This window comes from Emydura macquarii, unplaced genomic scaffold, assembly GCF_026122565.2.
Source record: "Emydura macquarii macquarii isolate MOO-44397 ecotype Brisbane River unplaced genomic scaffold, CSIRO-AGI_Emac_v2 contig_691, whole genome shotgun sequence".
Taxonomy (NCBI): Eukaryota; Metazoa; Chordata; order Testudines; family Chelidae; genus Emydura; species Emydura macquarii.
The window spans coordinates 4,145,100-4,172,825 of record NW_027130828.1 but is presented as its reverse complement, the minus strand read 5'-3'; the positions used below and the strand labels follow the sequence as shown (position 1 = coordinate 4,172,825).

Sequence of the window (27,726 nt, the reverse complement as noted above, 5' to 3'; positions counted from 1 at the left end):
TTGCAGAGAGACCAACGAAAATAAACGGGCTCCAAAAGAGACCTGGGCAAGTGTCGGCCAGAAGCTCCAAGGTGATCACCAATGATCTGCCGTTCTGAGCTACACCTGCTCTGTCTGTACCTTTCTAGTGAAAACCACTAATTGTGCTAAATTGTTACGTGATTTGAGCTAAGGCTCAGCTAAGGCCTGGCTAAGATGATCAGATTTATTTCATTTGTGACCTATATTTAAGCCCTCTGATCTGAAAGGCTTGTGAATTTAAGCCAGGCCAGGCCTAACGTGGAAAGAATCCTGCCTCCCGTGTGGAATAGTTGGAAGTCTCATGGCCCTGTTCTTAATGCAACTGTAGAGTAGTGACAACGTGCCTCTCATCCACAGAACTCAAAGCGCTTAAACTTTTCAGCCCATGCGCAGAGGTCACGTTTTCCACCACTGAAATGCAATCATCGCTGGGGTGGGCAGAACAGAGCCCCCCCAGTCAGTGGTTCGGAGTCCGTGACAGGAGATGTTAGCCAGGTGGATGTGATTTAGCCAAGACAGCGGCGCTTAATGGAACTTGCTCTTACAAAGAGCACCCACGGGGGGCGCTTAAATGAGAAAAAAATCAGATCTCAGATGAGGTCTCATTGCAAACCTTGGACCTCCGATGAGACGATGCCCCCAAGCAGCTCATTGGGAGGTTGGTTCAGGGGGAAGAGCCCCACCTATGCTACGTGCTGCAGCACCCTTGCTTTGCCTTTCAAGGTCTCACATCTGCTAACTAGGCTTGACCCTGAACATACAAGATCTCTGCATGAGGGGCTACAGGTGAAGATTTCCACTGCCATTTTGCTGTACTTCGCAGCTCTGTGGCAGGAGCGTGCTGCCTTCCCTCTGTCCTTTGCACACTCTCCTTCATGACTGTTCAGTCTCTGCCTCTCACGATGCTAAGCAGCAGCAGCCCCATGGGGGGGATTGTTTTTCTTAGGATTCAGGTTTCCAAAGGAGCCCGGCAGACAGCATGGCGGGGAGGGGCTGGACCCAGATGCAAGTTCACAAACCCTGGCCCCAGTGACGTCAGTGGGAGTTTTGCCACTCCCCTGAAAGGGCTCATTTAGCCCGATCTCTAGCCTTCGTCCCTGTCCCGTCTGCCCCTCATCTTGCTGTCAGCATATCCGGAACGTGGCACCTAGCACGTTCTCATGCCAGACACATCCTCGCCTTTCAAGCCTTCACACCCAGGGACAGAGGCTGTCTGTGACACAGACAGGGGAGACACTGGCAGAAGGGCTACTGGAAATGACATTATTAATGCACTGGGCTGGCAGCTTTCAGGAGCTCTGCCACGGGCTGTCACTCCGCACGTGACAGAGGGAGGCGGAAGGCAGGAGAAAGGATTCAGGTGCTGGGCAATGAGCCGTTGGGAGTCAGAGGACTGCACGTGAGCAGTGACTTGGTGTTGGTGCGTCCAGTGGCCATATCGGGCCAGATCCCAGGCTGGCTGCTGCAGAGACAGGCCCTCCTGCAGACGTCGGGTCCCCGGTGTTTGCCAGCGATAGGGAGACCCAAGGGAGACTTTTGTTTAGTAGAGTATCTCATGGTCAGGTTTTGGATTTGCACAGTGATAGCTCAAAGCAGCAAAATCAGTGCCGGCTGCCCCATGGCAAAGAAGCCCCAGTGTGGAAGGGTGTTTGGGGCAAAGACCCCTCTAGTTTGCAGAGGCAGCGGGCGCCTGTCCCATCGCTTTTCATCTCAGCCAGTCATTCCGTTTCAGTTGAGTCCGGGGATCTTTGGCTAAAACCAAGTGTTAGGAGCCGCTGAATATCAGGACATACCCTTTGTCTGGGGACTGTAACCTGCCCTGCCGGTGAGCCGGGCTCCATTAACACACAGGCTTTTCCATCCCCATCTCTGACCGATGAGCGCCTCACTTAGACAAGACAAACCTTCGCATGTTCTAAGAGGTAGCAAGTGCAGAGGTGGGTCTGTTCACTAGCAGGCTGGAGCTCCAAGGGTACAGAGGACTGGAAGAAAGGCCGAGCGTTTGCTAATTAGCTCTGTTCTGCCCTGTGCTGTTTCCAGCTGGTGAGTCGTGCACTGTTACCCACTGGTTTTCTCTGAGCGTCGTGTGCCTGTCTCGATAGGTTTGGCAGCAAAGAGGAGTATATGTCCTTTATGAATCAGTTTCTGGAACACGAATGGACTAACATGCAGCGATTTCTGTTGGAGATTTCCAATCCAGAAACCATCTCGAACACAGCCGGCTTTGAAGGCTACATCGACCTGGGCCGGGAATTGTCCACTTTGCACTCTCTCCTGTGGGAGGTCATTTCTCAGCTCGATCAGGTACCGGGGCAAGTGGGACATCGAAGGGGCAAGGTTTAGGGGTGGCCCCTCAGTCACACTTCCCGTGAATGCGGGGAGTGACTATGCAGCAGTCCCTTGCAAACTGCCCACAAGAAAGACATCTGTTGGCTACCAGGAAGGGATAAATCAGCAGCAGTAGCTCTGTGTCTAGCAGTGGTTAGCACTTCTGTAGCCTTGCACATATTATCTGTCTAGTCCCCCCAGCCCCCCATGAGGCAGCTAAGTATAATTAGCCCCTTACCCAGTGGGGAAACTGAGGCAGGGAGGGATCAGAACTTAGGTGCTGCAGGCTCCAAGCCCTGTGCTCAGCGCACTCCACCTCACCTGTGTCTGAGCAAGTGCCGTGCAGGGGGACGGAACAGGACATGCCTCCTGACTTCAGCTAGGTTCACTGGAAACAAACAACCAACCAACCAACCCGTTTTTAGTTAAAATCATCTCTGTCAAGAGTGGTTGGACCAAAAACCTGCTTTCTTCTGTGCAGAGCCCGTGTTGTTCTTTGTTTATCACTTGCACACACGAACACACGGTCAATGCGGGGTAACCCGACTGCTCCAAAAAAAGTGTGGCTGAGTGACTGAGGAAATGAATGTTGCTAAGAGCAAATTCCCTGAGAGACTCCGGATCCTGGGGCAGCCAGCCAGAGTTCTCCTTCCATAGAAAACAACCAACCTGCAACGTTCCTGTCCCCGTTTCTCCGCAGGGCACTGTAACGAAACTTGGACCCCTGCCTCGCATTCTGAGGGATGTCAACACGGCGCTCAGTAACCCCGCGTGTGTGCAGGTCTCCGTCACAGCTGACCATAGCGCATCGACTCCAAATGCTGGCAACAGCATCTCTGCTGGGCTACAGAAAATGGTGATAGACAACGACTTATCTGGGTAAGAGAGAGAGCACCACGTCAGGAGGAAATCCGTACCGGCCCTCTTGGCCATTGACCAGGGAGGCTGCTTCAGCCTCGGGGGCACCCGACTGGCTGCGTGTGGAGCTGGGCAAAACTAGGTGTGGCCTGGAGTTTGCCAGACTTAATCTGGGGAATATAATACTCTCCTCCTTCCCAGCTGTGAGTGTGAGGATGGGAGCTGGCCTGATCCTAAACCTGTATGTGTGAGTGCACCCGTGCCCACATGCCTGCCCGCGCAACGCGCGGGGAGGGAAGGGATTAATGGTAAACTCAGTGGAAACTCGGTGCATGGCCGATAGGCAGGATTGGGCCCATCCTGCTTAGACAGCACTGGATCGGTTCGGCGTACAATTAGATCCGAATCGCTGATTGTTTCCCTGAGTCACCCACCCTTTGGAAGTTTGCTTACTGGGGCTTTCAGTCCGCTCTGCCTCATTTTGATTTTCTTTTATTATACATGTAAAACCCACTGGTTATTTCTCATGAGCAGTAACCCACAGGCCCAGTCACTGACACGCTCTGCTTGGCTTGCTTGCGTGAAGAATGGCATTCCTGGCAGTGGAAGAGCTGATTCTGTCGCACAGCTCTGACGCCAGTTTGATTTCTCTTTGCTGAAGATGCAGTGGAACCCACACAACTGAAAAGACTCTACCAGTAAAATAGATTCTGAATGAGAATTGTGTATTACTTACCAGGCCAATTAGGAGTGAGGGAGAGGAAGCTGGACTTGCTCTGTAATCAGAGCTTTCATCTCTAATGCTGCCCTGCATGGGGTACAGCTATTTACATTTTGTGCAAGGGAGAATTTCTCAGAACAAAATACTCTGGCCCAGATATTTCCTTGTAAATGCAGCATCTTTGATCTGAGGCACATTCACATTAAACTACTGCAAAGCCCTTTCCTTGTCCACCAGAAATCGACAGTGCACAAATCTGGCAGTTTACTGTAGGAGGAATGGGTGACGAGGCATCTGCCTTTGTTGGAAAGCAGCAGTCAAAATTGTTGCTAGTTGTTATATTTATTATTGCTATTTTTTATTTGTATTACCCAAGCGCCTGAGCATGGACCAGGCCCCCCTGGTTCTAGGTGCTGTACAAACAGAACAAAAAGATGTGCCTTGTCCCAAAGCGTTTACAGTCTGAGAGATGCAGACCGACCGGAGAGCACAAGGAAACAAAGAAACAATATTAATCAGCATGGTCGTAACTGATGATACAAGGCATCCAAGGATGGCATCGGGACAGTGCCTCTCACTCATACGCAACTAGGCCCATGTACCCGCACCTCTCAGCCACTGCCACATGCAACACATCACCCTCCTCACCCATGTAGACACACTCATACACATAACCGCTACCCCTCCTCCAGCACACACACACAGGCTGACAAAGCCAAACTTGCTGCCTCTTCCTGCCAGAGAGGACCTGATGAGAGCAGACCAGGAATTTTGCAGCTAACCATTCTTTCATCAGAAAATGCTGATTTGTTGAAACCAAACGTGTTTGGGCAGGAAAAGGTCAGTGTCACCAAACTTCCTGGCTTGAAACGTTTTCAGAAAAAAAAAAGTTTTCTGGAATCATTAAAACATCCCATTTTGACATTTTCAAAACTAAAAGTTTGTTTGTCCATTCTTGGCAACTTATTGTTTTGAAATGTAAGTAAATTATAGTTTAAAAAGTCAAAATCAAAAAGTTGAAAGGAAACATGTTGATCTGCACCCATTTTTTTTCCATGAAGAATTGTGACATTTTGGCTTTTCCCGTCAATCTGGATTTGTTTTAATCTCAGCATTTTTCTCAGCACAGAACCTCTGTTTTCCGCCCAGCTCTAGCCCTGCTTCACTTTGTCCCAGGGGAGCAGAGCGGTGACCTAGTTTTGCAGACACACACACACATCATGGTGGGTTTGTTTGTCTGCTTAGTTTTACACCACTGGGCCATGCTGATTTTCCTGCTCGTTTCTTTTTGCTGATTACTGTTGCCTCCCGCAGTGTAGCATTCACAGCTCTTCTTTTTTTCTTCTCCTCTCCCCTTCCTTTATGCATTTATTTCCCCGCAGTCTGATAGATTTCACACGGTTACCGTCTCCAACCCCTGAAAACAAGGACTTGTTTTTTGTCACAAGGTCTGCTGGGGCTCAGCCCTCGCCCGCCCGAAGCTCCAGCTATTCGGAGGCCAATGAGCCCGACGTGCAGATGTCCAATGGCAGCAAGAGTTTGTCCATGGTGGACTTGCAGGACAATCGGATTTTGGACAGTGGGGCAAATGCACCTGGGGCCGCAGACGCCCTCAATGACAGTCAGTCGTCTGTTGGGCAACTGCAGGGTGTCTGGACTGCACGAACTCAGCCAAACAATGTGCCAGGCATGGCCACGGTGCGCAGGGTGGGCCAGACCCCCACCACCCCCAATGCTGAGGGCGCGCCCGGCAGGCCCCAGCTTTTAGCACCGTTATCGTTCCAGAACCCGGTGTACCAGATGGCGGCCGGGCTCCCACTGTCTCCCCGGGGCTTGGGGGACTCTGGCTCCGAGTGCCACAGCTCGCTGAGTTCCCACAGCAACAGCGAGGAGCTGACGGCCAACAAGCATGGCTTTGGCCACCCTGCCGGGAGCGAGGACTTCGCCCGGCGGACGGGGGAGCTGGCCCGCCGGCAGCTCTCCCTGACGGAGAAGAGCGGCCAGCCCACCGTGCCCCGACAGAACAGCGCCGGCCCCCAGAGGCGGATAGACCAACCGCCCCCTCCCCCACCGCCAGTCACCAGGGGCAGGACCCCGCCCTCGCTGCTCAACACGGTCCAGTGCCAGAGACCGTCCAGTGGGAGCATGATGTCCTCCTCGCCCGACTGGCCGGGCAGCGGGGCCCGGCTCCGGCAGCAGTCCTCCTCCTCCAAGGGCGACAGTCCGGAGATGAAGCAACGCACCATGCACAAGCAGGTTAGTGCCTGGAGGCCCCACCGAACAAAGCCGGTCTGGGGATTGAAGGGATGGGGTGGTGGAGCAGGCCCCAAACTCTTGGAGGGAATTGGGAACTGAGGGAATTAGGCCATGACTTTCCTCCCCTTCCAGTCTGGCAGCAAGCTGGGGAGATTGGGCCAGCTCTGGGCCACTGAATCCATGCAACACTGTGCTGGCCCGGGGGTGGGGGCCACGTGCTGGGAGCCTGGCCCGGCCCGGAGACGGAGCCCATCCTGGAAAGGTGATGGTTACGTTTTCACTCGCGGAGTTTGCTGCGTCCATCTCCTCTGCTAGAGCGCGACTGTCTCGGGGCTGCAGGCGGCGACGCCGGACCTTAGAGCCTCTCCTCCATCCCGCTCTGCCATCCTGTCACTGCTTTGCCTGCACCTGTGCAAACCGCTCATCCCATGCCACTGTCAGTCAAATTCCATCTCACGGACTCGGACCAGGACCTGCTCTCCTCTGAGTAAGAGGCTCCATCCTGACGCTGCTGTGTCGCTGGGGACGTGGTGCTGCTGGACTCTCAGCCCTGGTAGTTTTGTCTTTCAGAATCTCCCAGGGATGCAGGTTCTGGGGGCTGGAAAGCAAGGGAAAGATGGGCCATTCCAGCAAAATGCCCTCCTGTGCGCCAGTTGAAGCCCAGATGGCTTGTGCTGGCTTTTGCCTGGAGCTGAATTTCACTGTCTGTAGACCTGAGACTAAAAGTAGCAGGTGACCTTCCTTTGCACGCCGTGCCTTGGGCACATCCAGTTTGGCTGGCTTGTGGAAAGAGTTTTCCCAGCACTGGTTTTGGTTTTTGGTTTTTTGAAGAACTGATCCCATAGTAAAAGCAACACAAGAAGGACTTCTGATGCTTAAGATGATTTTTTTTTTTTTAAATACTACCCCGAAAAGAATGAGGCTAACTAATGACTCTCCACTGCATCTCCGTCCAGACACAGCGTAACGGCGCCCGTAAGGCAGCGCACTGGAAAGTGAGAGACAGACAGGTGTGCGTCATCGCTCTTCTCTTGCATGGATTCTACAGAGTCCTTTATCAGTGCTGGCCATTAAAAGCCATGTTATCAATCGGCTGCGGGGCTGTTCCGTGGACAGCTGATCGATCAGATAGTGCAGGCATTAGCAAGCTGGCCATGCAGCAGCAGCTATATAATAGGGATCAATACTCGTTATGTGGGTAGGGCAGAGAGGTCGCAAAGCACTTGGGGTCTGTTTGGTAATGGGTTGTACTCCAGAGCAGTTCTACTGAATTCAATGGATGCTTCCCCAAGCGCTGGCCAATTTGTGTTCCCAAGGTGGGAATCCCCGCAATGCCTCTTGTGACTCTCAGTGTATTTGAGTGGCATATTAACAGCACACACACACCATAATGAAACTGCTTGTTCATATTCAACGGTGTTTCATGTTGTTCGAGAGGAAATGAATCCCATCAAGTGGCCTTTCATTTGGATTCCCGAGTCCCTCGCTGCTGCTGATTGGAAGAGCTTCCACCCACTTCTTTCCTCGTTCTTATTTCACGTTTCAGATCCACTTTTGAATCCTCTTAGCTCAGGGTTTTCGGTCATGTTCAAAGGAAGAAGACCCCCATTTGATCTGCACCCACAGGGCTAGAGAAACCCAAACATCCTCTACGTGCCTAAAAGGAACAACAGGGACAATTTCCTTTGCCCCTCTTGACCAAGCACTTTTGAGAGCCCCGCATCCTTTGTTTCTGCCATAGTCACAATTCCCAGCCCAGAGATGCCCCAAAAGGCAGGAAGCCAAAAGCTAAAGGGCCATGTATGTCAGCTTGATACTCCAAGGGCTGAGTCTGAAACTTCAGGTTCAAAGCCCTGGATCCAGAAGCAAGATTTACTTGGACAGGCAGGAGCGTTTGGAGTGGCAGTAACATCAATGTGATTGTTTTCATCACTACGGAGCCAAATCACCTGAATCGAGATGGGAAAACTTTCCCCAAATCCTCCCGTGAAGAATTCTCCATCCAGGGTTTTCCAGCTCTGAGCGAGGAATCGACTGTCACGCTGCCCCTGATGGTGACTGGGGCTGGAAGGGTGAACAAGTTCCTGACATGGCTGGGTTCAGCTTGGATCCTCTTGGCCAGTTCACTCTAACCCAAAATGATCAGCCTGAGAAATTATTTACTACAATTTGTAGGCAGCTCTGATGGAGGAAAAATAGCAGGAGATTCGCTTCCTGGAGTTTAAAATGTGGTTGGAAAATCTCTAGGCAATTTTGTTTGCTTTTGCATTTGCAGAGACACTGCCCAGGCTGATAGGAGGGTCTGGCATGAGAATTAGCAGCTGTGTCCTTAGCTTGCTGATGGCAGAATACTGCTTACGGCAGCACTTCTCTAGCTAAGATGGCTAGAGAGCCATCTCCTCGCAAGGAAACCCATTATTGAAACACATGAGAATCCCAGTCTCTGAGCATTGAAACATTAAGAAACTGAAGAGTCCCCGGGTTTGTTGTTGTAGGGTCCTTCATGTGACTAAAGAGTTTGGAAGGGACTTAGATTTTCAGGAGGCCCCCAGTGTGATCCAAAATAGCATTTCACTGTGTCAATCTGCTTTTGGCTGCGGTGAAATCTCTGCAGCAGGCGAAGAGGCGTCTCGACAGGGCGGTCGCTCAAGAGTTAAGCAACAGCTTTACCCCTGGGCAAAACAGACACAACCTCTGACAGGTCACAAGAGCTGCCCAGGAACCCTTTGAAGACCAGTTAAGGGCCGTGGATTTGTATGAGGGCAGAACCGGGCCTATAACGGCAACCTGCCCTTAATAAGCTCAAGTGACCCGAGGTGCTGCAGTAACAGGCATTGTCCTTGCTCAATGCCTGCCCCCTCCGGGTGCACTAACCCATTCGTTTCCATCTGAGCAACTCTGGGGCCTTGGGCTTGGTTGGAAGGAATCTCTCGCTCTCGCTTCACGTCCGGTTTTGTTACAGACTTTTCTTTTGTTATGGTTGTATGTTTCATTGTAGGCCCCTTCTCCTGTGAACCCCAATGCCCTGGACCGCACTGCCGCATGGCTTTTGAATATGAACATGCAGTTTTTAGAAGATGAAAGCATTGACCCAGATTCCAAGCACAGGGATAAGCTCAGGAATAAGGACGAGCTCAGCCAAGCAGCAAAGGTAAAACCCGACTGGATTGAAACAAGTGTCTCAGTAGAGAGTGTTTCCTTCAACCTCGTTTAACCGAGCTACGTGGGTGAGGGGGGTTGCAGGTGACTTAGCAGCCAGGGGAGAGCCCCACTGGGCCCCAGCCGCACGTCAGGTGCAGAACGCTGGGCATCCCTCGGGCAATCTCTTCTCAGGGCAAGAGAGAAACGGGATGGGAACAAGTGTGTGAAGCTAGAGGACGAGGCCACAGTGGAGCCAGCACAAGCAATGCCTGCCGGGGCCGCTACCCCTCCTCCCACCCCCGGGTGTCCCCATCACCAAGAAGGGGCTTATGAAGTGAACGTAAGAATGACGTGAACTGAACAAGGCAGGAAGGGGCAGGCAGGGGGCATGGGGAAGATGAGCTGCCTTCAGTATTCGGGTCTACAAAAGCCATAAGCGTGTTCCAAGGCTGGGGCCAGGTTCTGATCTCAGATATACTCCATTGGCGTTAATGAGGGTGCTCCAAGTTTATGCCAGCGTAACCAAGACCAGAGACTGGTCCCTCGCCCCAGTCCAGGAACTGACTCAAAGGCTCGGAGCTGGAGGTATGGTCCCCAGCTTGCGTGGGTGCAGTCAGCCAGCTCTCAGCATGCTAGTGTGCGGCAGCACACACCAGCTGCCCCGAGTACAAACCTGCCCAGTGCCTGTAGGTGCGTATTCGGTGCGACAGGCCTAGGCCGCCACTCACCACTGCTGCAGCTACACCCCTGTCGCTGGGGCACTAGCTCCATGAGACCAAGCATGGGCATCAGGTGAGCTGGGAATCACACCGCCAGCTCCAAATGTAGACGTGGCCACTAGCTGCTGTGTTAAATCTGAGCCCAGGGTCCAGGGAGCAGCTCCGCACCAGCAAAACATTGTCAGCAAAGAGTAAATTCACCCCAAAGTGTGTTTTTTCCAGGCACTGAAGCTGTTTGTGGATTCCGGTGGAATTCAGCAAGTAGCTGCAGCTGAGAAGGGGGGAAGTGTCAAAAAAACAAAACAAAATGTCAAGTGTTAAAATGTTTTGCCTTGATATTTTCGACACAAACTCTGGATGTTTCATTTCAAAACTGTTAAAACAGCATTGTTGGCAGCGTGTTGGTCCCAGGATATTAGAGAAACAAGGTGGGTGAGAAAATCTCTTTTATCAGACCAACTTCTGTTGGTGAGAGAGACAGGCTTTGCAGCTACCGAGTTCTCCTTCCGATCAAGTCGAGGAAGAGCTCTGTGTAAGCTTCCAAGTTCATCTCTCTCACCAACAGCAGTTTGTCCAGTAAAAGATGTCCCACCTTGTCTCCCTCTTTTCAAAACGAAATGTCGAGTTGAATCGCCATTCGAAACATTTCGTGCAACTCGAACAAAAATTGGAGGCAGGGGGTGGGAGTGTTTCGGCAAGAAACCCCCCCCCCAAAAAAGACTCAAGTTTTGGTTTGAAATGAACCAGATTTTTCTGTTCGGCCACCAAACCAAGGAGTCCACTGTTCACTCAGCTCTGCTCGGCCCTAGCTGCAGGAAACGTGTTCTGTCGCCTGGGGTCCCGGCTCCTAGGCCAGGCTGAGCGGCAGAAGAGCAGGGAGGAGAACAGTGTGCCTAGGTGGAGGTGGGCAAGAAATCAGGGTGTCGCAGTCAGTTGGTGGAAGCTTCTGCAACTCAAAGCAAATCACCAGGGGCAGCTTTCATCACTCACTAGGGAGGCGCAAAGAGCTTCTGTAATGTCTGACCCGGGATGCAGCAGTTTTGTCTGTGATGGGTCAGCCCGTGGGTGACACCAGATCCTTCACTCCCAGCACAACGTGGCCAGTCAGAGCATGGACACCACGTACGCTGGGGGAAGCTGGATCTTTTTCTTTTTAGTTTGCAAGAAGCTCTCCCAGCAGCCAGGCACTGGAGCTCACAAATGCTAATTCTGCCTCCCTTTTGGATGTGCTGCCCTCTCCCCACCATTAGCCATTCATTATCACCCGAAACTTTGAGCAGTATTCCTCCAGTTATTGTCCTGCCGTGCAGGGATGCTCCGATCTGTAACGCTGGCCTTCTCTTTCTAATCTCTCTGGTGCTGCACCACTCTCTGGGCTGCCCGGCACCTGTTAAACTGGAGTTTGATGCAAACCCTTCTACGGGCAGGGACTGAGACACACAAGGAGAAATCTCACAGCTTTCAAATAAAAGAAAAATGCCTGGGTTGTTTTTAAGAATGTAACCCATTCTGACATCTTTACAGAATGAAAAGACGTACTGAGGGGGCCAATCAGAGAGCCTCTGAGGTGGGAAAAGCTCAGTCAGCTAGCAGACTTCAGTTTTAGGCATATAAAAATCTTGACTGGTAAATAAAAGCAGAGTCGAATCCTTGTAATTAGCAGAGTCCAGCAGGCGTGTGCAGAGTGTCAGCCAGCGCGAGGTCAGCTGCTCCCGGGGCTGGAGCATGGCGCTCTGTGTCAGCTGCTGCAAGAGAAGTGGGAAGCGGAATAAAGGGAGTGAGGAGCCAGGCCTTGAAAGGATTGTGCCACAAACGATAATTTACACCCGTAAACGACTGTGACTAGCCAGAAGCCCCAGCTGGCAGACTCCGTGTGCTGCTTCTGCACTGGTAGTCGCTGAACTGCTTCTCACCAAACCCATTCCCTGGCAACATCGGGGCGGCCCCTCACTCTGCGGCTCTGCGGCTGCTGGCACTGCCAGCGAGATGTCTGCCGTGCTCGAACCTCCACGTTTTGCCCTGCAGGCTGAGGGAGGCAGGGAGGGCATGCTGCGGGCTCTCCTCCCGTACATGCCCCGCCCCAGCAGAGACAGACTGCGGCAGGATTACGAGGTCTAGCAGCATTTCAGTAAATCCTGTCCCTGCCAAAAGTCCAAATGCAAACCCCATGGAGCCTGGTGTCTCCTTGCCATGCAGCAGCCTTTGTTACTTTGTTGTCATATCAGTCACTGGCATTAAAGTTCTTCATTAGCATAATCTCTCTCCCCATTACCGTAAGACTTGAATGATAACCAACAATGAGACAAGTGTTCTAGAGACAGGCGCCACCCCCCGCTCTCCTGAGGCTTCTCCTGCTATCACTGGAGCTCACTTACGCTGCTCCTATTTTAGGTGTAGGGTAGGTATCGAATCTCGCCGTGTTCGAGTGACTCCGTTCTGTGCACTGTGCGTCTCCCCCTTCCTCAGGTTGTGTGTGTGTGACCTGTGGTGTCTCAGTGACTCTGTAAAAACCACAGTGATTTGTCACAGCTGTCTTCTGCCCTGGCAGAAAGATCTAACAGGGCTTTCCCGTCTCTACCTGCCACCATCCTGATCCGGCAGCTGCTCCCTGAAACATGCAGCATCGTGAATTGCCAACCTGTGTGGGTCACCGTGGCACTAGCTTTTCGGTCAGTGGAAATTAGTGGCGCTGATTGCCATCACTGGCGCTACACTGACACGGCTAGAATCTGGCCCTTGCCCTCATGGGCAAGCATCTCCCTCTCCAGGAGCCAGGGCCATTGTAGCAGGGCGGCCGGCCAGAGGCCCGGTCTGAGGTTATAGGTTAGAACGCACGAAACGCAGCTCGCCGTTTGAATCCTCAGTAAAGGCAGAGACTTGCAAAGCTGTTGAGGAGTAAGTTCTGTTTAAACACAAAAGATTAAATTGCGAGAGATGAAGCCATTGGTTACTGAATGAAGCTCAAAATCCACCATAGCCCTCTTCATGTAGTATAGTTAATAATAGACTCAAACAAGTTGCCTTAGCTCAAATTTGAAAGTCTTCTGCCTTTACACCAGTATTTCAATGGAAGTCTTCGCCATGTCACACTCCTTTAACAGCTCATCAGAATGGCAGGTTCCTGTTTGCTTATTAATTATTCTTAACTGGGTCGTGGGAGGGCACTTTAATCAACTGAGAAAAGTCGCTCCTTTCAGAGTAAGAATCTCTTGCCTGCTGCACATTTGTACACTGGAGTTTCCCTTTAGCTAAGTAAGTTGTACTGAACGTTGAGCTACCCTGAGAGCTGAACACACTGGTATTGAGTAAATGCCTCCCCCCTCCCATTTTTTGAACTTGTTCATTAGTTTTCTGTGTGTCTTTTGCTGCTATTTACTTTTGTTTTATCCAAAACTTTGCTAAGTTCTTTGACCTGAAAAGCACAATAGGTGGAGTCTTGGCTTCATGCACTAATTCATCTCCCATTGCAACCTGGGTTGAAATTCTGACACTGCTGGTTAAGCAAAAGTCACTTTGCTGCACTGATCATCTAAAAGTGCACCAGCGTAGAACGGACAGTCTGGGCCCAGACTGAGGCCGGTTACTGCAGTGGGAGTTGGTGCTGAGCCGTGTCTTTGGCTTCAAAAGCACCAGCTTCGTAGGGAAAATGCACATTAATAAAGGCTGGCCCATGGCCAATGGGGCGCTGGTGCCCTGTGGGGCTGTCTGACGGGTGTTTATTAGAGCAAAGCCCGTATGTCTGTTTGGGCCCCGTTAGAGTGGCTCACATGGTATGTGACCAAATGTGTTACATTTGCTGGCTGTGTGATGGCCGCAGTGGACAGGTATCAGCCTCTCTCAAACCGCCCTGACAACGGCTGGCAATGTGGCCCTGGAGACTGAACTCCTGCCATCCTCACCAGCCTGGTCAGAGACGCTTTGATAGAGGCCAGTGTTATGAATCGTGCCCAGGCACTGCCTGTGCTGAGCCCACCAGTCTCCAAGGTGGCCAGGCCAGCACCTTCCATTGCAACCTTTCAACAGTTCTTTTGAAGAAGCAGATAACCGTTCAGCAGAGAAAGTGTTCTTTGCTGAGCGCTCACATGGTCAGCATGGGCTCCACTGGCACCTGGGGTCCAGCTGTGTGCAACAGAGACACGCACCCTAGCGTCAGCTCCACGGCTGTGCTAGCTCCCTTGTAAATGGTCTCTAAGCTGTGCGTCCGGGCAGAACATCCACGGTGGTAACAAACTCTAACACCGTCTGGGACTAAGCATGTCCCACCAAACCCCAGCCCAGCTCCATGGTGCTGTGATTGGCCCTGGAGTTGGTGGGAATGGTGCCAGACGTGGAAGAGTGGCTGTTTCCCTACCCTTGGACTACAGAGGCTGTGACGGCGCCGGCTGTCACTGCCCCCCTGTGCCCACTGCCTGCCACGGGAGGGATGGGTATTAATGAGCTGTTGCTCCAGCTGCAGTGATTTCACTTCTGACAGTCAGCTCACAAATGTTTTCACCAAGCCAGGGCCACGTTAACCCTTCGGAAGCCAGCTGGCTGGCTGCAGATGTGAGCATGTGCAGCATTCACAGGGCCACACCTTTATGTATACAGCCCTGATGAGCAGATGCCTGCAGCCAGAACCCGACCAGCGCTGTTCCTCTGGCTGTGTCTAACCCTGCTCTCTCGTTGAGTCGGTGCGGCTACCCGCATACATTTGCCATTCAGTCGCGCTAACCTGCATCCTCGTTTTACGTTCCAACTACGCTCACCAGCCATTCTCTGCACCTGTCGGTGACCCGTCGCCCAGCAGACGGGCAGCACCGCTCCTCGGGCAGGCTGGAGGAGGAGGCAGAAGAGGGTTTGCAGCTAGTCTAATGCGAGGAGACGGGCGTGGCTGGGTACTAGAGCGTCTCGGTGGGGGAAAAGCCCGAGCAATAAAAGTGCCTTGTGCTTTCTCCCCTTGTCCCCGATGGCTGCAGTACCAGCAGGATCTGGTGGTGCTGCAGGACAAGCTCCGCATCTCCAACAAGAAGCTGGAGGAGTATGAAAACAGGTTCAAATGCCAGGAGGAGACGACCCAGAAGCTGATGCTGGAGTACCAGGCCAGGCTGGAGGAGAGTGAGGAGCGGCTCCGCAGACAGCAGGAAGATAAAGAGATCCAGATGAAGGGGATCATCAGCAGGTATGGGGGGAGAGAGAGAAACCTCAGCTGCCTGCTTGCAGCACGGAGGTGCACGGTGGGCCATTGTCTGCCGCCTTCTGTCGCCCCAGTGGCAGGTGGAGAGAGGCGGCTCTGGCTGGAGAGTGCAGAGTGCTGCGGGATGGACAGTGCTGTCTCTCACTAGCTGTTCCAAACTCAGGACGGCCCTGCCCAAGCCAGGCCCCAGGATTTCCTGGAATTAGGCTCAGAATTAAATGGTGCCCTCCATGTATTCCCATCTCAGTGGGACAGCACCCAGGACCTTTACTGATCTACTGACCCTGTGGCCAGAAGTAAAGTAAGAATAACGAGGGAGGGGGGTGAGCCAATCACCTGGAAATGTATTTCCGACTGGTAATGAGGCAAGGAGAGTAATGCCCATTGGGACACGTTACCAAGGGGCGTGGTGGATTTTCCATCCGTGAGAATTTTACACTCGCGATGGGATGTTTTTCTAAAGATCTGTTCTAGGAGGTGGTTGGGGAAGGTTCGGTGGCTGTTGTCAGACTAGATGTTCACACGGCTCACTTCTGGATTTAGCATCTCTGGCTCTATGAACCCTTCCCACTCAGCAGAGGCCGTGGGTTTACAATCCAACCCTGGAACCCACGTGGAATTCTCCATCTAGTGCCTCTCTCAGCAATGGGCTGAATCAAAACTCTTCCTTTGAACCCTCTAAACTTTCAGGGGCTTGAAATAGCTGAACTTGGCTCCGGGGACAAAGCCTCAGAGTTGGGCCTACACTCACACTTACACCGGCAAAACTTTTATCGCTTGGGTGTGAAAACACACACCCCTACACAATGTAAGTTTTGCAGCATAAGTGTGAGTGTGGACAGCGTTCTGCTGGCGAAACCCGTATCGCTTGGGAGGTGCTCTTTCTCACATCCGTGAGCGACAAAGTTTTGCCGGCATAAGCACAAGTGTAGACAAGGCCTTCCTCTCTCTCCACACCCCTCCTTTGGTTGCTGACATGTAGAGTAGTGTCACAGTCAGACGGAAAACAGCAGTGTTTGAGCGATCAGAGAAGAGAGTTTGGTTTGGTTTTTAAACCAACAAGCCTCTTCGTGCCATTGATTTTTCAAGGCCTCAGCCCTAGTCTGCCCTAAATGCAGAAATTCCACATTCCCTTCAACTGTGTGTGCTAATACTTGCAATTTCAGATGAAAAAAATACAGCTGTGTGTGGCCCCGAGGGGTGGACGAGGGGATGGGGGTTACAGTGTAATAGCTCGCCATTGTCCTGCCATTTCACACTTCGTTATGGGCTTTTGAGACATAAATCAACCCTTTGCCTCCTCTGGTGTCAAGGACTAAGGGAAGAAATAATCGGCATCATTCACCCAGAGAGGCTGATTTAAATGTCTGCGAGACTAATGGCCTGGTGGCTGGCTGTGACAGACCACATACAGCCTAGCACATGTACTGAATGGACTCCTGGAACTGGAGGCTCTCTGCAAAGGGCATTGCCTTTCAAACAGCAGCTCCGCGCAATCTTCCCCCCCGCTAGGACAGCCTGCTGGGTCGCCAGAGCGCTGGTAGCTGTGCAGGGCTAACCCAGCCTGCCCGTTGAAGAACTGAAATGAGCAGGAAAGGGACAGGCATGACGGAGCATGACTGGGGAACTAGCCCTGCACGGTGGTGACTCCATGGCTGTCTCCCAGGTATAGCGTGCCATTAGCACTCACAGCTAACCTGCCAGGAGGGGGTAAGCTAGCGGTATTACCAGCTGCTGTCTGGTGAGGGGCTTGTAGGGTAGGTGTTGGAGGGTCTGAGCAGTTTCTGGCAGACGGGTCCCGGTCACAAAACCCCGACCTGGCTGACAGCTTCAGCAAGAGCAGCCAAGGAGCTGGAACAGTCCGGCCTGTCCTTCAAGGCAGGGCCAAGGCCTGCTGGCGGGAGGCAGCACTTACCTCTGCTGTGCTTGTGCCAGGCCCCCAGAGAGTGCCAGTCTCAGGGCGCTCAGCCCAGCTCCTTGCAGCAGCAGGACGCCCTGTTTTATAACCGCAACTCGGCGTCCTGCCGCATGGAAGCTAAGTGTCTGCTCCTGTTTTCTGACGCCAGATTGATGTCGGTTGAGGAGGAGTTGAAGAAAGACCACGCGGAAATGCAAGCGGCCGTGGACTCCAAACAGAAGATCATTGACGCACAGGTCAGTGCCGTAGGAATGGCGGGGGTACGGCGGCTCTGCTCCAGTGAGCCCCACTGATGTGCAGATCCCACTGTTGCTATCCCAGTGGGCACGGCTGCGTGGCACTACAGCCAGTAAGGTTTTAGCACGACGTTTTACCATCATGGTGTTTGCGTTGTTACAGCACCATCCATCCATGGAGCTCAGAGCTCTGCGCCCTGCAGAAGATAGCGATGGTACGGGGAGGGCAAGGTGGAGTCACACAGCCTGACTTGGGCGACGGGGAATGGAGCTGGGAAGGGAAGGGAGAAAAAAGGTGACAACAGGGAGGGAGGCTGTGGCAGGGGGTGGGGAGGGAAAGAATGACGTTAAGGGAGGGGACATGGAGCCCCCCGGCCGGAGGGACCCTGCCCTTGGGGTGCACTCTTTCTCTGTGCTTTGTGGATTGGATTGCGACTCGGCCATGGTCACATCCAGTGGAGGAGTTTCCCCTGGAGCATCACAGCCCAACCCATCAAAGCAGAGCTTCTACCGACCTGCAGTTCTCCTTGGTTCTGATTCCAGCTCAGACAGAACATGTGCCTTTCAGGTGGTCCCAGCCAGGAATCCCGCAGCCGGCAGGGGTTTGACAAAGTGTGGCCGAGCCGAGAGGCGAGTTGCCTGGTGCAGCTTTCCTGCTGCCATTTCTTACAGTTCCATACATAGGTCTGGGCAATTGTTCCTGGGGGTTGAAATGAACTAATAACGAGCTGGGCTGAAATCTTGTGTACGGCATCACAGCCAGGGGGCCCTTTTCATGTCGCTGTGGTGTAAATGTAGCTCAGAGCAGCGTGGCCGTGATCTTTATGATCATTATTAAATTACACCTTCGGCCGAGCACGAGGGACGCCGAGCCTTGTCGTGGTGAAACGCCCAGCCCCCACTGCGAGCAGAGGCTGACGTGGAGCTGGGGGATTCTAGCACCAGCCCAGCCTCGGGGCAGGCCAGATTAAACCCAAGGCAAGGAAAGCCAGAGTTACTGCTGCAGCCTGTCGCTTTCTGAGCCGCCATCGGGTGCAGCAGTGGCGCTGCCCAGACAGGAGAACATCACCCCATGCTGCTCAGACACTTGGAGAGCCAGCGCCCACTGGCGGACGCAGGGAGGTCTCTCTAGGGGAGAAATGATCACGACTGGCTTGTAAGTCACTGCCTCCCCTTCTGTACCAGAAAACTCGAAGGGGTTGGTCCTCACTGGCCGTGGTGTTGCTGGGTGGAGGGAGGGGACTGGAAAGCCACCACCGAAAGGAAGGGAAGATGGAAGAAAAGGGAAGCAAGCAGCTGCCTGTAAGCCAGCCAGCCCGCACTAGCGCTGGAGATGGAGGACATGAACTGCCAGGAGCAATGTGAGAACGTAGCATACCGAGAACATGCCCCTGGATTAGGGGAGGGCATTGCCTCGTCGAATGACAGCCCCCTGCTAAAGAGTTTGGCACATGTGCAGGTGTCCCCAGCAGGACGATGGTTCAGGTGATCCCAGCATTGATCGCTCACCGCAGCTCCTTCCCCCTCAGTCGCTGTGAGGGCAGTGAGCAGCTGGAGGGGGGAGAGGTGCAGAAAGGCAAGTCTTCACCATCTGCTCTGGAGTTTGGAGTGCAGGCAGCTGTTCCCATGAGCGGGATCCAGCTGTGCAGAGACACGCCTCTAGGGCTCACTGATGAAAATCTGCACCCTGGCAAAACTCCCAACCTGCCGCCCCACAGTAGCAAAGCGGCTCAGGCTCCGGTTAGCCAATGAGCTGCGGGTAAGGAAAGAATTCCCGGCCTGGCTTCCACTTTTTCCAGCACAGATATTTGAAGTTAGTTTCCTAACTGGATGCAGCGCCCACAACTCAGGTCATTAAATGTCTAGCCACTAAGCACGTGGCCTCAATTAACTACGGGTGCAAAACTGTGCCCGAGACATATAGGCTGAGTCGAGGCTGCCAGTCTGGTCCATAAGCTCCAGTTTGAACACAAGCACAGCAGACCAGGGTCTTAGCAGGAAGACCTGGCTACCATCCACAGCCAGGTACCCGTACTCTAGACTCCATGCGTAAAGACTCTGTTTATCACGGAGTGAGTCACGAGTCACGACTGCTGATTTATTGGGTAGCAAATGGGAAAGGAGAGCCTGGTGAAAAGGAATGGGTTTATCTTTCCAGTAAATTGTTCCAAGCCAGTAGATCAGCATGCCCACTTCTCTAGTGTCCAAGAGTGAGAGGCAGCCGTTAGCAGACCGCTATTCAAGTGCCTTCCGGAACCTGCAAATTGCACTTGAATCTCTAGGCCCATTACTGGCCCTCACCCACTACCTGTTTCTCCTCCTTTCAGAGGAATTTTCCCTGGGGCCCAGGCAGAGTTCAGAGGAGAACACTGGAGCCCATGCCCTAAGCAACATGGCTTGCTTCAGAACCTCACCCAGCCAGGCCAGGCCCAGATATATCCCCTCCATCAGCCAGACGTTGCCATGAGGAGCAGTAACTAAGAACCCCTCAAATCAACCAGAGTAAGAGGCTCCTCTCTCTGCGGGGCAGGGGCCTGCACTGTTCCCAGGAAGGCAGAGCTGAACAAAAAGTTACCGTTTTCTCCCATGTGAAATTTCGCCAGTTCCTGTGGTTTCACCACCAAACTTCACATTTTTGTGCTTCCTCCGTTTCGGCACATAGCTCAGCGCAAGGCCTTCTGCTGCCGCCAGAGCAGGGCACGAAAACAAGTATCAGCGGGTCTCACTGACAAAATGCCCTTTGTTCCTCTGAGTTGTCCTGCACAGCTCTGAAGCAGACCCCTGGTCCTTCCATCGCTACAGATCAGGCTGAAGAAGGCAGCTCCCTCTTCTCTTGACCTCTGTGATGCTTTAAATAGGAGTGAGAGCAACCTTGCCTGGTGACTCAGTTCTCCTTGTCCAGCTCTGCTGGGCAGTGCTTTAAAGTAGGCACAGCCCATTTGCTTGAGTTTCCTTTAGCAGACTCTTCCGACACGGATGTTCTCCCACCCCCATTTGCCACGATGACTGGAGACAAAGCTTGACTTTGATTTTTCAGTTTAAATTGGCCAGCTCCTGCTCTCCGTGAGAGTTATTCCCCAGTAAAGAGTGCACGCAGCCTTGCCGGAGGAGGAATTCAGCCCGGAGGACGAGCACCACAGTTCAGTAGATGGGTATTTGCTGTAACGTCACTAGTGCTGGATCTGTTCTGAGCTGGAGGGTGAAAGTGCACACATTCCTCAGACTAGCACCGGTACCTACTGAAGTATTACAGCCTGCAGGCCCCGAGACTAGGCCGTGCCACCGGCAGAGAATAAGCACGGGTGGTCCTCGCTCCCTCTTGGCAGGGAAATGATTAAATGAGATATGCCCAGATCATTCTTAGGGGACCTGCACCCACATCCCACAGAGGAAGGCAAAAAAAACCAGGTCACTGCCAGTCTAACCTGGGGGGAAATTCCTTCCCCACCCCACGTATGGCGATCAGTTAGACCCATGTGTATGAGCAAGAACCAGCCAGCCACACGCCTGAGCAAATGCCCGGTGCCACCACAGAGCCCTGCCCCTCCATGCTCAATGTCCCCTCTCTGGCTGTGGAGACACACACACACAAATACACTGGAGCATCCCTTCCTGACCCCTGAAGCATGAGCTTCACATTTCTCTTTTCAATTGGTTTCTACTCTTCTGGGTTTCACACCATACTAAAATCAGCCACACTGACAATATAGCGTCATGGTATTAAAACAACCAACCATTCACTACTCTATCCTCTGAGTGTCCCTCAGGTAAGTATGGGGGGAATAGGGAAAACTGAGGAAAGAGGGCTAAGTGACTTACCCACATTCACAGCGGGCGCTGGTGTCAGAACCCGATTGTAACATAGGAGTGCTTTGGCATCCAGCTTTGTCATGGCCACACTGGGCTCTGTCTCGCTCTACTCTGTGAGAAATGGAGGCTGTGAGTCACTTGAACACTCAACTTCCATTAAAACAAAATCAATTAAAACCATTGATATGAATCTCGGTTGTAGGAGAGGATTGAGTTTAGAATAGGGCCCTTAGCCTCATTCCAGCTGCTGGTGTGTGGGAGGGAAAAAAGTGTAATTGACCCCATTTTAATCTGAGTTTTGTTCAGGGGCAATTAGACCATGATGATGAAATGAATTTAGCTCTGATTCCACTAGCTTAAATGCCTGATACATCAACGTTCGTGTGAGCCGAGCTGTTCTCTGCAGAGCGGCTGGCCCAGGGCAGGGCAGGGCTGGCAGGGAGTCGCTGTCACTTGGAACAGGGATTTCCCAATACTCTTGGGGCTGAATTGGAACCATTGACACAACCTGTCCAGCCCCCCCACCGTCTGAGCGCTCCTGTAGAACAGGCCCCGCATTTGCTAAACTGAAGCTGGCCCTGCCTTGCCCATCTCTGCCGAGAAGTGAGGGCGCACGGCGGCAGGTTCTACCGGCTTTTCCCTGAAAGCACCCCCCTTTCTGTTTGGTTGCAGGAGAAACGCATTGCTTCACTGGATGCGGCCAACGCACGGCTAATGAGTGCCCTTACTCAGCTGAAAGAGAGGTACAGCATGCAGACACGTAACGGGATCTCCCCCACAAACCCAACTACATTGCAGATTACAGAGAACGGAGAATTCAGAAACAGCAGCAATTGTTAACCCGCGGAGGGAGCTGCTGCAGGAGAGGCGGCCTGGCCCGAAAGACTGCGCAGCAGCAGGGGTGAGCCGCGCTTCAGAGAATGGCTGCTGTCTTCCTTCCCCCCCGCGCCCCACGGAACCAGCTCCTCACTGCAGATGGCGCACCTGACTGATCCTTGGTGGGAGACTCCAACGCCAGCGCGTTGAGGGGACGGAAAGACCGAGTTGTGTGAAATGTGTGGCATAAGGAGATCTCCGTATACGGGGGAAGTGCTGTCACGGGTGGATTTAAGTCAGTGTTTAATGTTTAACCTTTTCCTTCTCTAACTGCCCCCAGGACACACCTCACTCTCCTCCTGGCCAGTAATAACGGCCTTGTCATGCCAGTAAGCGCAAGAAAGGGGGCTTGGAAAGCCCATGCCAGGCCCCTGGGCCACTCAGGCTAGTTGAAGCGTGTTCGATGGGGGGGGTTCCTGGTGGTGAAAGCTCAGTGGAGGATGAGAACGTCTGGTTGTGAAACGCACTTAGTCGGCTTCCAGCCCTCGTCAGGAAATGCACTGCCAGGGAGCTTAGTTTGCGCTGTGTAGCGTCAGGGGTGGGCGACAGTGGCACATGGCTCCTGTGATCCACTTGGAGTCCACTCCACCAGCCTGCCTCGACGCAGAGCCTTTCCCTGCAGTCTGTCACAGAGCATTTCCTGTGCTTTGCTGGGGCTGGAGTGGGGGACTCTGTCTGACACACACACACACAAGAACTGGTGATTTAAATGACTCAGGAGGGCCGGGGCTGAAGCGTTAGACAAAGCACACGCTGCGTGCTGGGTGGTAGCCAAAGGAAGGCTGCACAGCTACCCAAGACACAGACAGGAGGTCAGCTGGGAGGGAGTGACTAGCACTTTAGCAAGAGTGATGAGGCAAAGCAGTGTCCCTCTGTAGGAGTGTGGGGCTCACTGGAGAGGCCGTACATACTACAGCAGGGATTCTAAAACGGGGCGTCATGAGGTCATTGGGGATTGCAAGCTGTCAGCCCCCGTGCATGCCGGTAAGGGGGCATGGCCTGGCCAGTTTCATCACTTTTGGGGAGGGAACATCACAGCCTGCAATATTTTCAAAGGGGGTCCCAGCAAAAGTAGTTGGAGAGCTCCTCTATTACACCTTTCAGCAAGAGAACAAGTTTCTGTATTTTCTTTACTTTTTGCCACCCTGCTAGTCACAAGCCAAGCAAGTGCACCTGGAGCAGGGTTGTGGCCAAGACGGGGGCTGTTGTACGCCAGCAGAGATGGGACGCTAGTGTTCTGGGGGGGTTCTTTATTTCTAGATGCAGTGTCTCTCTTCCCCCAAAGCACTCTACAATGGAGCGGGAGGGGCACATTGACTTTTCACCAGTGTAATAGGTTGAGGAGTTCCCGCGAGTAACTTCCTGCTATTGAACACAGCAAATATCACCTCAGCTCATCTCTCCAAGGTGCTTAGCCACTGGATTGTGAAGTGTGGGTTATTAGCCAAAAACATTCAAAGAAAAATGTTGTGAGGCCCCCCTCCCCATTCAGGGAGTGCAGGGCTAGGGGAACCCGTTTTTCAGCAGTATTCGTTTAGGCTGCGCTGCATGTTTGGAAAAAGAAAGGGTGATTTGTGGGGGTATGTGCTATATGCAAAGATTTGTGCTGAACATTCAGGAAAGCAAAAACTCTGAAGAAGCATGAAGATTGGTAATTGTATTTCTTTTCTTTCACAGTATGCATTAGAAAAAAATACAGCCCATTTTCTGGAATACTGTCCTCTTTAAATTGGGAATGCGCACTGCATGGAAATTAACAGCCTCGAAGAATGTAAAACATGGTCATAAGGGAGTAACCAACAAGAACAGCAGCCGCCACCGAAATTCCCATTGTCAGGAGGCACTGAGCAGACATAAGCCAGGATTAGACTTTCCTAACTGCTGAAACAAGTAGATTTGGCACATTCAAATGCGTATTGCTCAGCGAAGGGGTCATCTCCTTAGCGGCGATTATGCCACTGACCTGCCGCCATTGCAGGTTTGTTGTTTATTTTTTAAAGTTAGTCCTTCATGATTCCCAGTCTCAGAACAGGTCATAAATACTGCGACCCAGAGAGATGGTGTCTCTGATACATGGATGCCAGTGTACAGTGTATAGGACATCCGCCTAGTCCTCCCACTAAAAGCAGATACGTGCTATAGACTTGTCCTAGTTTGCCCACTGCCATGTTTAATTGTACAGGCAGACGGGAGTAGGATACTGAATTTTGCATAGGCTTAGGTACCATCTCCAAATGCCACAGCATCTAATCTGTGCGAGCAGGATGCAGTTTGCATTTCCATGCTGTCCTGCAACCATAAATCATAAAAAGATTCATTGCAGAGAGGATTATGTTAAAGCTGCTTTTTTCTAAAAGCTTCTCTCTTCCACGGAAACCCCAGCCCAGCTCAGACAGGGCTGCACCTTCTGCAGCTCCGACTCCTGGATGGTTGACGGTCCGGCTCCGCTCGAAGGTCTCCACACACACACACACAAGGAATGCCGTCCCATCTCTTGATTTAAAGTCACAGTGTGGTGTGAACATAAAAAGTCCCAAAAGAGGAGCCCCTCAGAGGCCAGTAAAGTGACCACTGAATATTGGAGAATTAGCACAAATGGCTTTGAAGAAGCTCACAAACCTGACACTCACTGGAGAAAGATCCAGACAGGTTAGGTGTATACAGGGTACTATGAACAATCTGGTACATACACTTACAGCCGCTTTTATCTCAGTGTCAAATACCTTACAAGAACCCTGCAAAAAAAAAAAAAAGACTTTTTAAAACAGCTGTTGCCCAGAGATTTATTTTTAGCTCTGGGTATTTTTTTAGGGTCTGAAATATTCCTCCTGTGAAAGATGGAAGCTGTTTCAAATAGAAAATAAGATAGCAAACTGGCACTGCCGAGACGCTATGGTGGCCGGTTCCCTAGAAGGGACGGATTTCCATTCTTACATGGAAGCTTTGGGAATTGCTTTTGGATGCAAATTCGGTGCTCGCCCTAAGAACTGGCCGGGGAGGGGGGGGAATCCCCACAGATAATTGTCTGTTTAGTACTGAAGGAAGTACAGTACATCTTAACCTACTGAGCCAATCCATTGCTCCCATAACTTTTCAGGGACTACGTTCAAACTCTTGGTTAACAGCAAAATCTCAGTTGAAGCAGGTACATTGCTCTGCTGGTGTAGCAGAAAAACCTAAATCCTTCCAGGGTGAGTTACTTAAAAACCAACACGGTCCGATTCGACACCTCCTGGAGGTCTTTAGTTTCCTGAGCCAGTCTGAAAAGGAAGTCAGGCCCAGCGCTCGTTTTGGTAGCGATGCCCCCCAAACTGCAGAACAGGAGCTTCAGATCTGGAGGTTTGGTTCAGGCCCATCTCTCGTTGTGTTACTTAACTTTGTGTTTGTTATTTATAAGCTGCACACCGGCGTGTGGTGTACAGAGCCTGGTGTTTCACATAGCACTACCAGCGACCGTTTGCAGAGGGGCTGCCCACCCTAGGGAGCAAACCAGCCACACTACGTCCCATCGTGTGACCTGCTCTTTGTTCTCGTGCTTTCTGCAAAAAGAGCCTATTCTAGTGCAAAAACTGTAACCGTGTAAACAAAACAAGCCAAGTCACAGAGTTATCAGCTAATGCAAGTCTTACAACTTTTTGTATATGTTCTCGGTGTTTGCCTGTAATGTACCTAGTCACCTACCAGTTGTACATAGTCATTTACTTCCAGTGCTGCTGCTTTGGTCAGGATTTCAGTCTCTCTTTACCACTGTGGGTGTGTTTTGTTTTGTTTTCAACAGAGGTGGGCTCCAGCAGGCAAAGGCAGAGCCAGGTCTGGGGGTCAGATTTCAGCTGCCCCCTGCGGGCTGCTTTGGATGCAGGGTTTTGATTTGTGGGTGTGTGGATTTTTTTGTCTGTTAATCAAGAGACCAACTCCTGAACATGGGGGCATGAACCCACCCCGAGGTTGCTGAACACTAAGTCTCATATGACGGGGGGTGCTTTAAATTCAGAGCCAGAAGATCCAGGGAGACTTCACAATACCTACCAGCCCTCTCCCTCACACATCTATTCAGCAGAAGCGTCCTCCAGGCCCACAGGTCCATGAAGTTCTGCAGAATCACTCAGCGTTCTGGGTTTTGTGCTGGAGCAGCCTTGCACTCTGAGCAGTGTGTTGGCTCACCCGCTCTGATGCAGACACACCAAGTTATGCTGGAATCCACAGACTGGAGCCCTCCCCAGGCTTGTTTTTGAGGGATTATGGGGATTTGCTGGACCGGGGTGACAATAGCTGTGCTTCATCAGTTCCACCAAGCTCATGGCCCTTCTGTAACCATAACCTTGGCCCCCGAGAAAGCACCAAACAAACAATCCTACCCCAGGGCCTGGCTTCCCTGCAACCACCTCTTGGGTCGTTCCCAGCGCTGCTCCCGTCACAGGCGGGGTTGCGTTCAGGCCGATCTACGTCTCCACATCAGCCTTTCCTGTCCTGGGATCTCAAGCGAGCCAGGCGGCTGCTTTCCTTAGTTACCACGGGAGTCCTTGACCTGACACAAAAGTGAAGTTATTCACCTCCTGCCAGAGACTGTCCCTGCATTGTCTGCCACACCACGGCTGCCTATGCCAGCGGCCCGCACCTCGCAGCTCAGCCAAGCGGATCTTTGTGTGACTGCGGCACAGAGAAGAGTTGGCTTTTTTCTTGGAGGGGGAGTTGGTGTATTTAATTTGAGCCAGAAGGAGAAGAGAGAAAACTGTTCACATGCTGAGCAGGGGCTTCCCAACCCAAGAGGACATTCTGCAGCCGGCCTTCAACGCTGCTGCTTTGGAAGAGGGTTTTGGTTTTGCCAGGTGACTTTCACAGGTAACGGGAGGTGTGACATTGCTGTAAATTTTGTGTGGTTCTGCATCAAATATTGGTACCCAAAGTGCAGTCTCCATGGTCACATATTCCTTGCTCATACATCACTGTGCCGGAAGATATACCTCTCTCTCCGTATATCTGCTTAGGCTGATATTTGTTCCTGATGAGCAGTCACTATGTTTTATATCCTCTTCAGAAAAAACACAAAACTTTTTGTAAGTATGTTTAAAACTAAAAAAAAAAAAAGCGAAGTGGAAGTGTTTGCTGAATCGCCTTCAGCCTCTTTTAAACTATGTAATAATGTACAGAGAAAGTTGTTGGTGTTCAAAGAAATGATGTGGCCGTGCAATTTCTGTACATTTGCAATTAGAAATATTAAAGATTTATTTAGCTATTTTATCTAAACTCTCCAGTAGATTTAATCCGTCATTTTCTGCTCCACGGGTGGCACCCTGCCCTGGTGTCTTATGGCTGAGTCATTCATCTGCCGGGGAGTAAATACTCCAACAAAACTACAGGTCTCCTCGGGTGCTCAGGGGTAGCGAGGATGTTCCGGGGGGGGGGCAGATCACAAAGCGGTAGAAGGGGAGATGCAGGAAAGCGCAATGGGAGGGGCTCCAAGTCGCAGGGGCTCAGCCTGCCTGCATCGTATTAGAAGGGGAGACTGAGGAGCCTCAGGAGCGGACATGGCAGCCACCCTCCTGGCAGACACTGGGCCAAGCCTAGAACACTGCAGCATGAGCTGCGGACCCAGGGACTCTGTAGCTGGGGCTGTGCCGGACTCTCGCCCTCTGTGGATCAGGGCCACAGAACATCCTGGCCTGGGG

At 52.1% G+C, this 27,726-nt stretch overlaps 1 protein-coding gene across 8 annotated transcripts in view; it reads left to right on the top strand.

Moving 5' to 3' along the window:
• The window catches only part of DAB2IP (DAB2 interacting protein), a 296,740-nt gene extending 269,442 nt beyond the window's left edge, over positions 1–27,298 (top strand). For 5 of the 8 annotated variants that reach the window (XM_067541764.1, XM_067541769.1, XM_067541763.1 and 2 more), the window contains 7 exons: positions 2,124–2,325; positions 3,050–3,228; positions 5,311–6,184; positions 9,183–9,335; positions 15,003–15,205; positions 17,287–17,374; positions 21,857–27,298. In XM_067541764.1, coding sequence (XP_067397865.1) covers positions 2,124–2,325; positions 3,050–3,228; positions 5,311–6,184; positions 9,183–9,335; positions 15,003–15,205; positions 17,287–17,374; positions 21,857–22,024 — 1,867 coding nt within the window. In that variant the 3' untranslated portion in view covers positions 22,025–27,298. The remainder of the gene's footprint in view (positions 1–2,123; positions 2,326–3,049; positions 3,229–5,310; positions 6,185–9,182; positions 9,336–15,002; positions 15,206–17,286; positions 17,375–21,856) is intronic. The other 3 variants (XM_067541767.1, XM_067541766.1, XM_067541768.1) reach the window with 3 other exon arrangements.
• Positions 27,299–27,726: the final 428 nt, after the last annotated feature.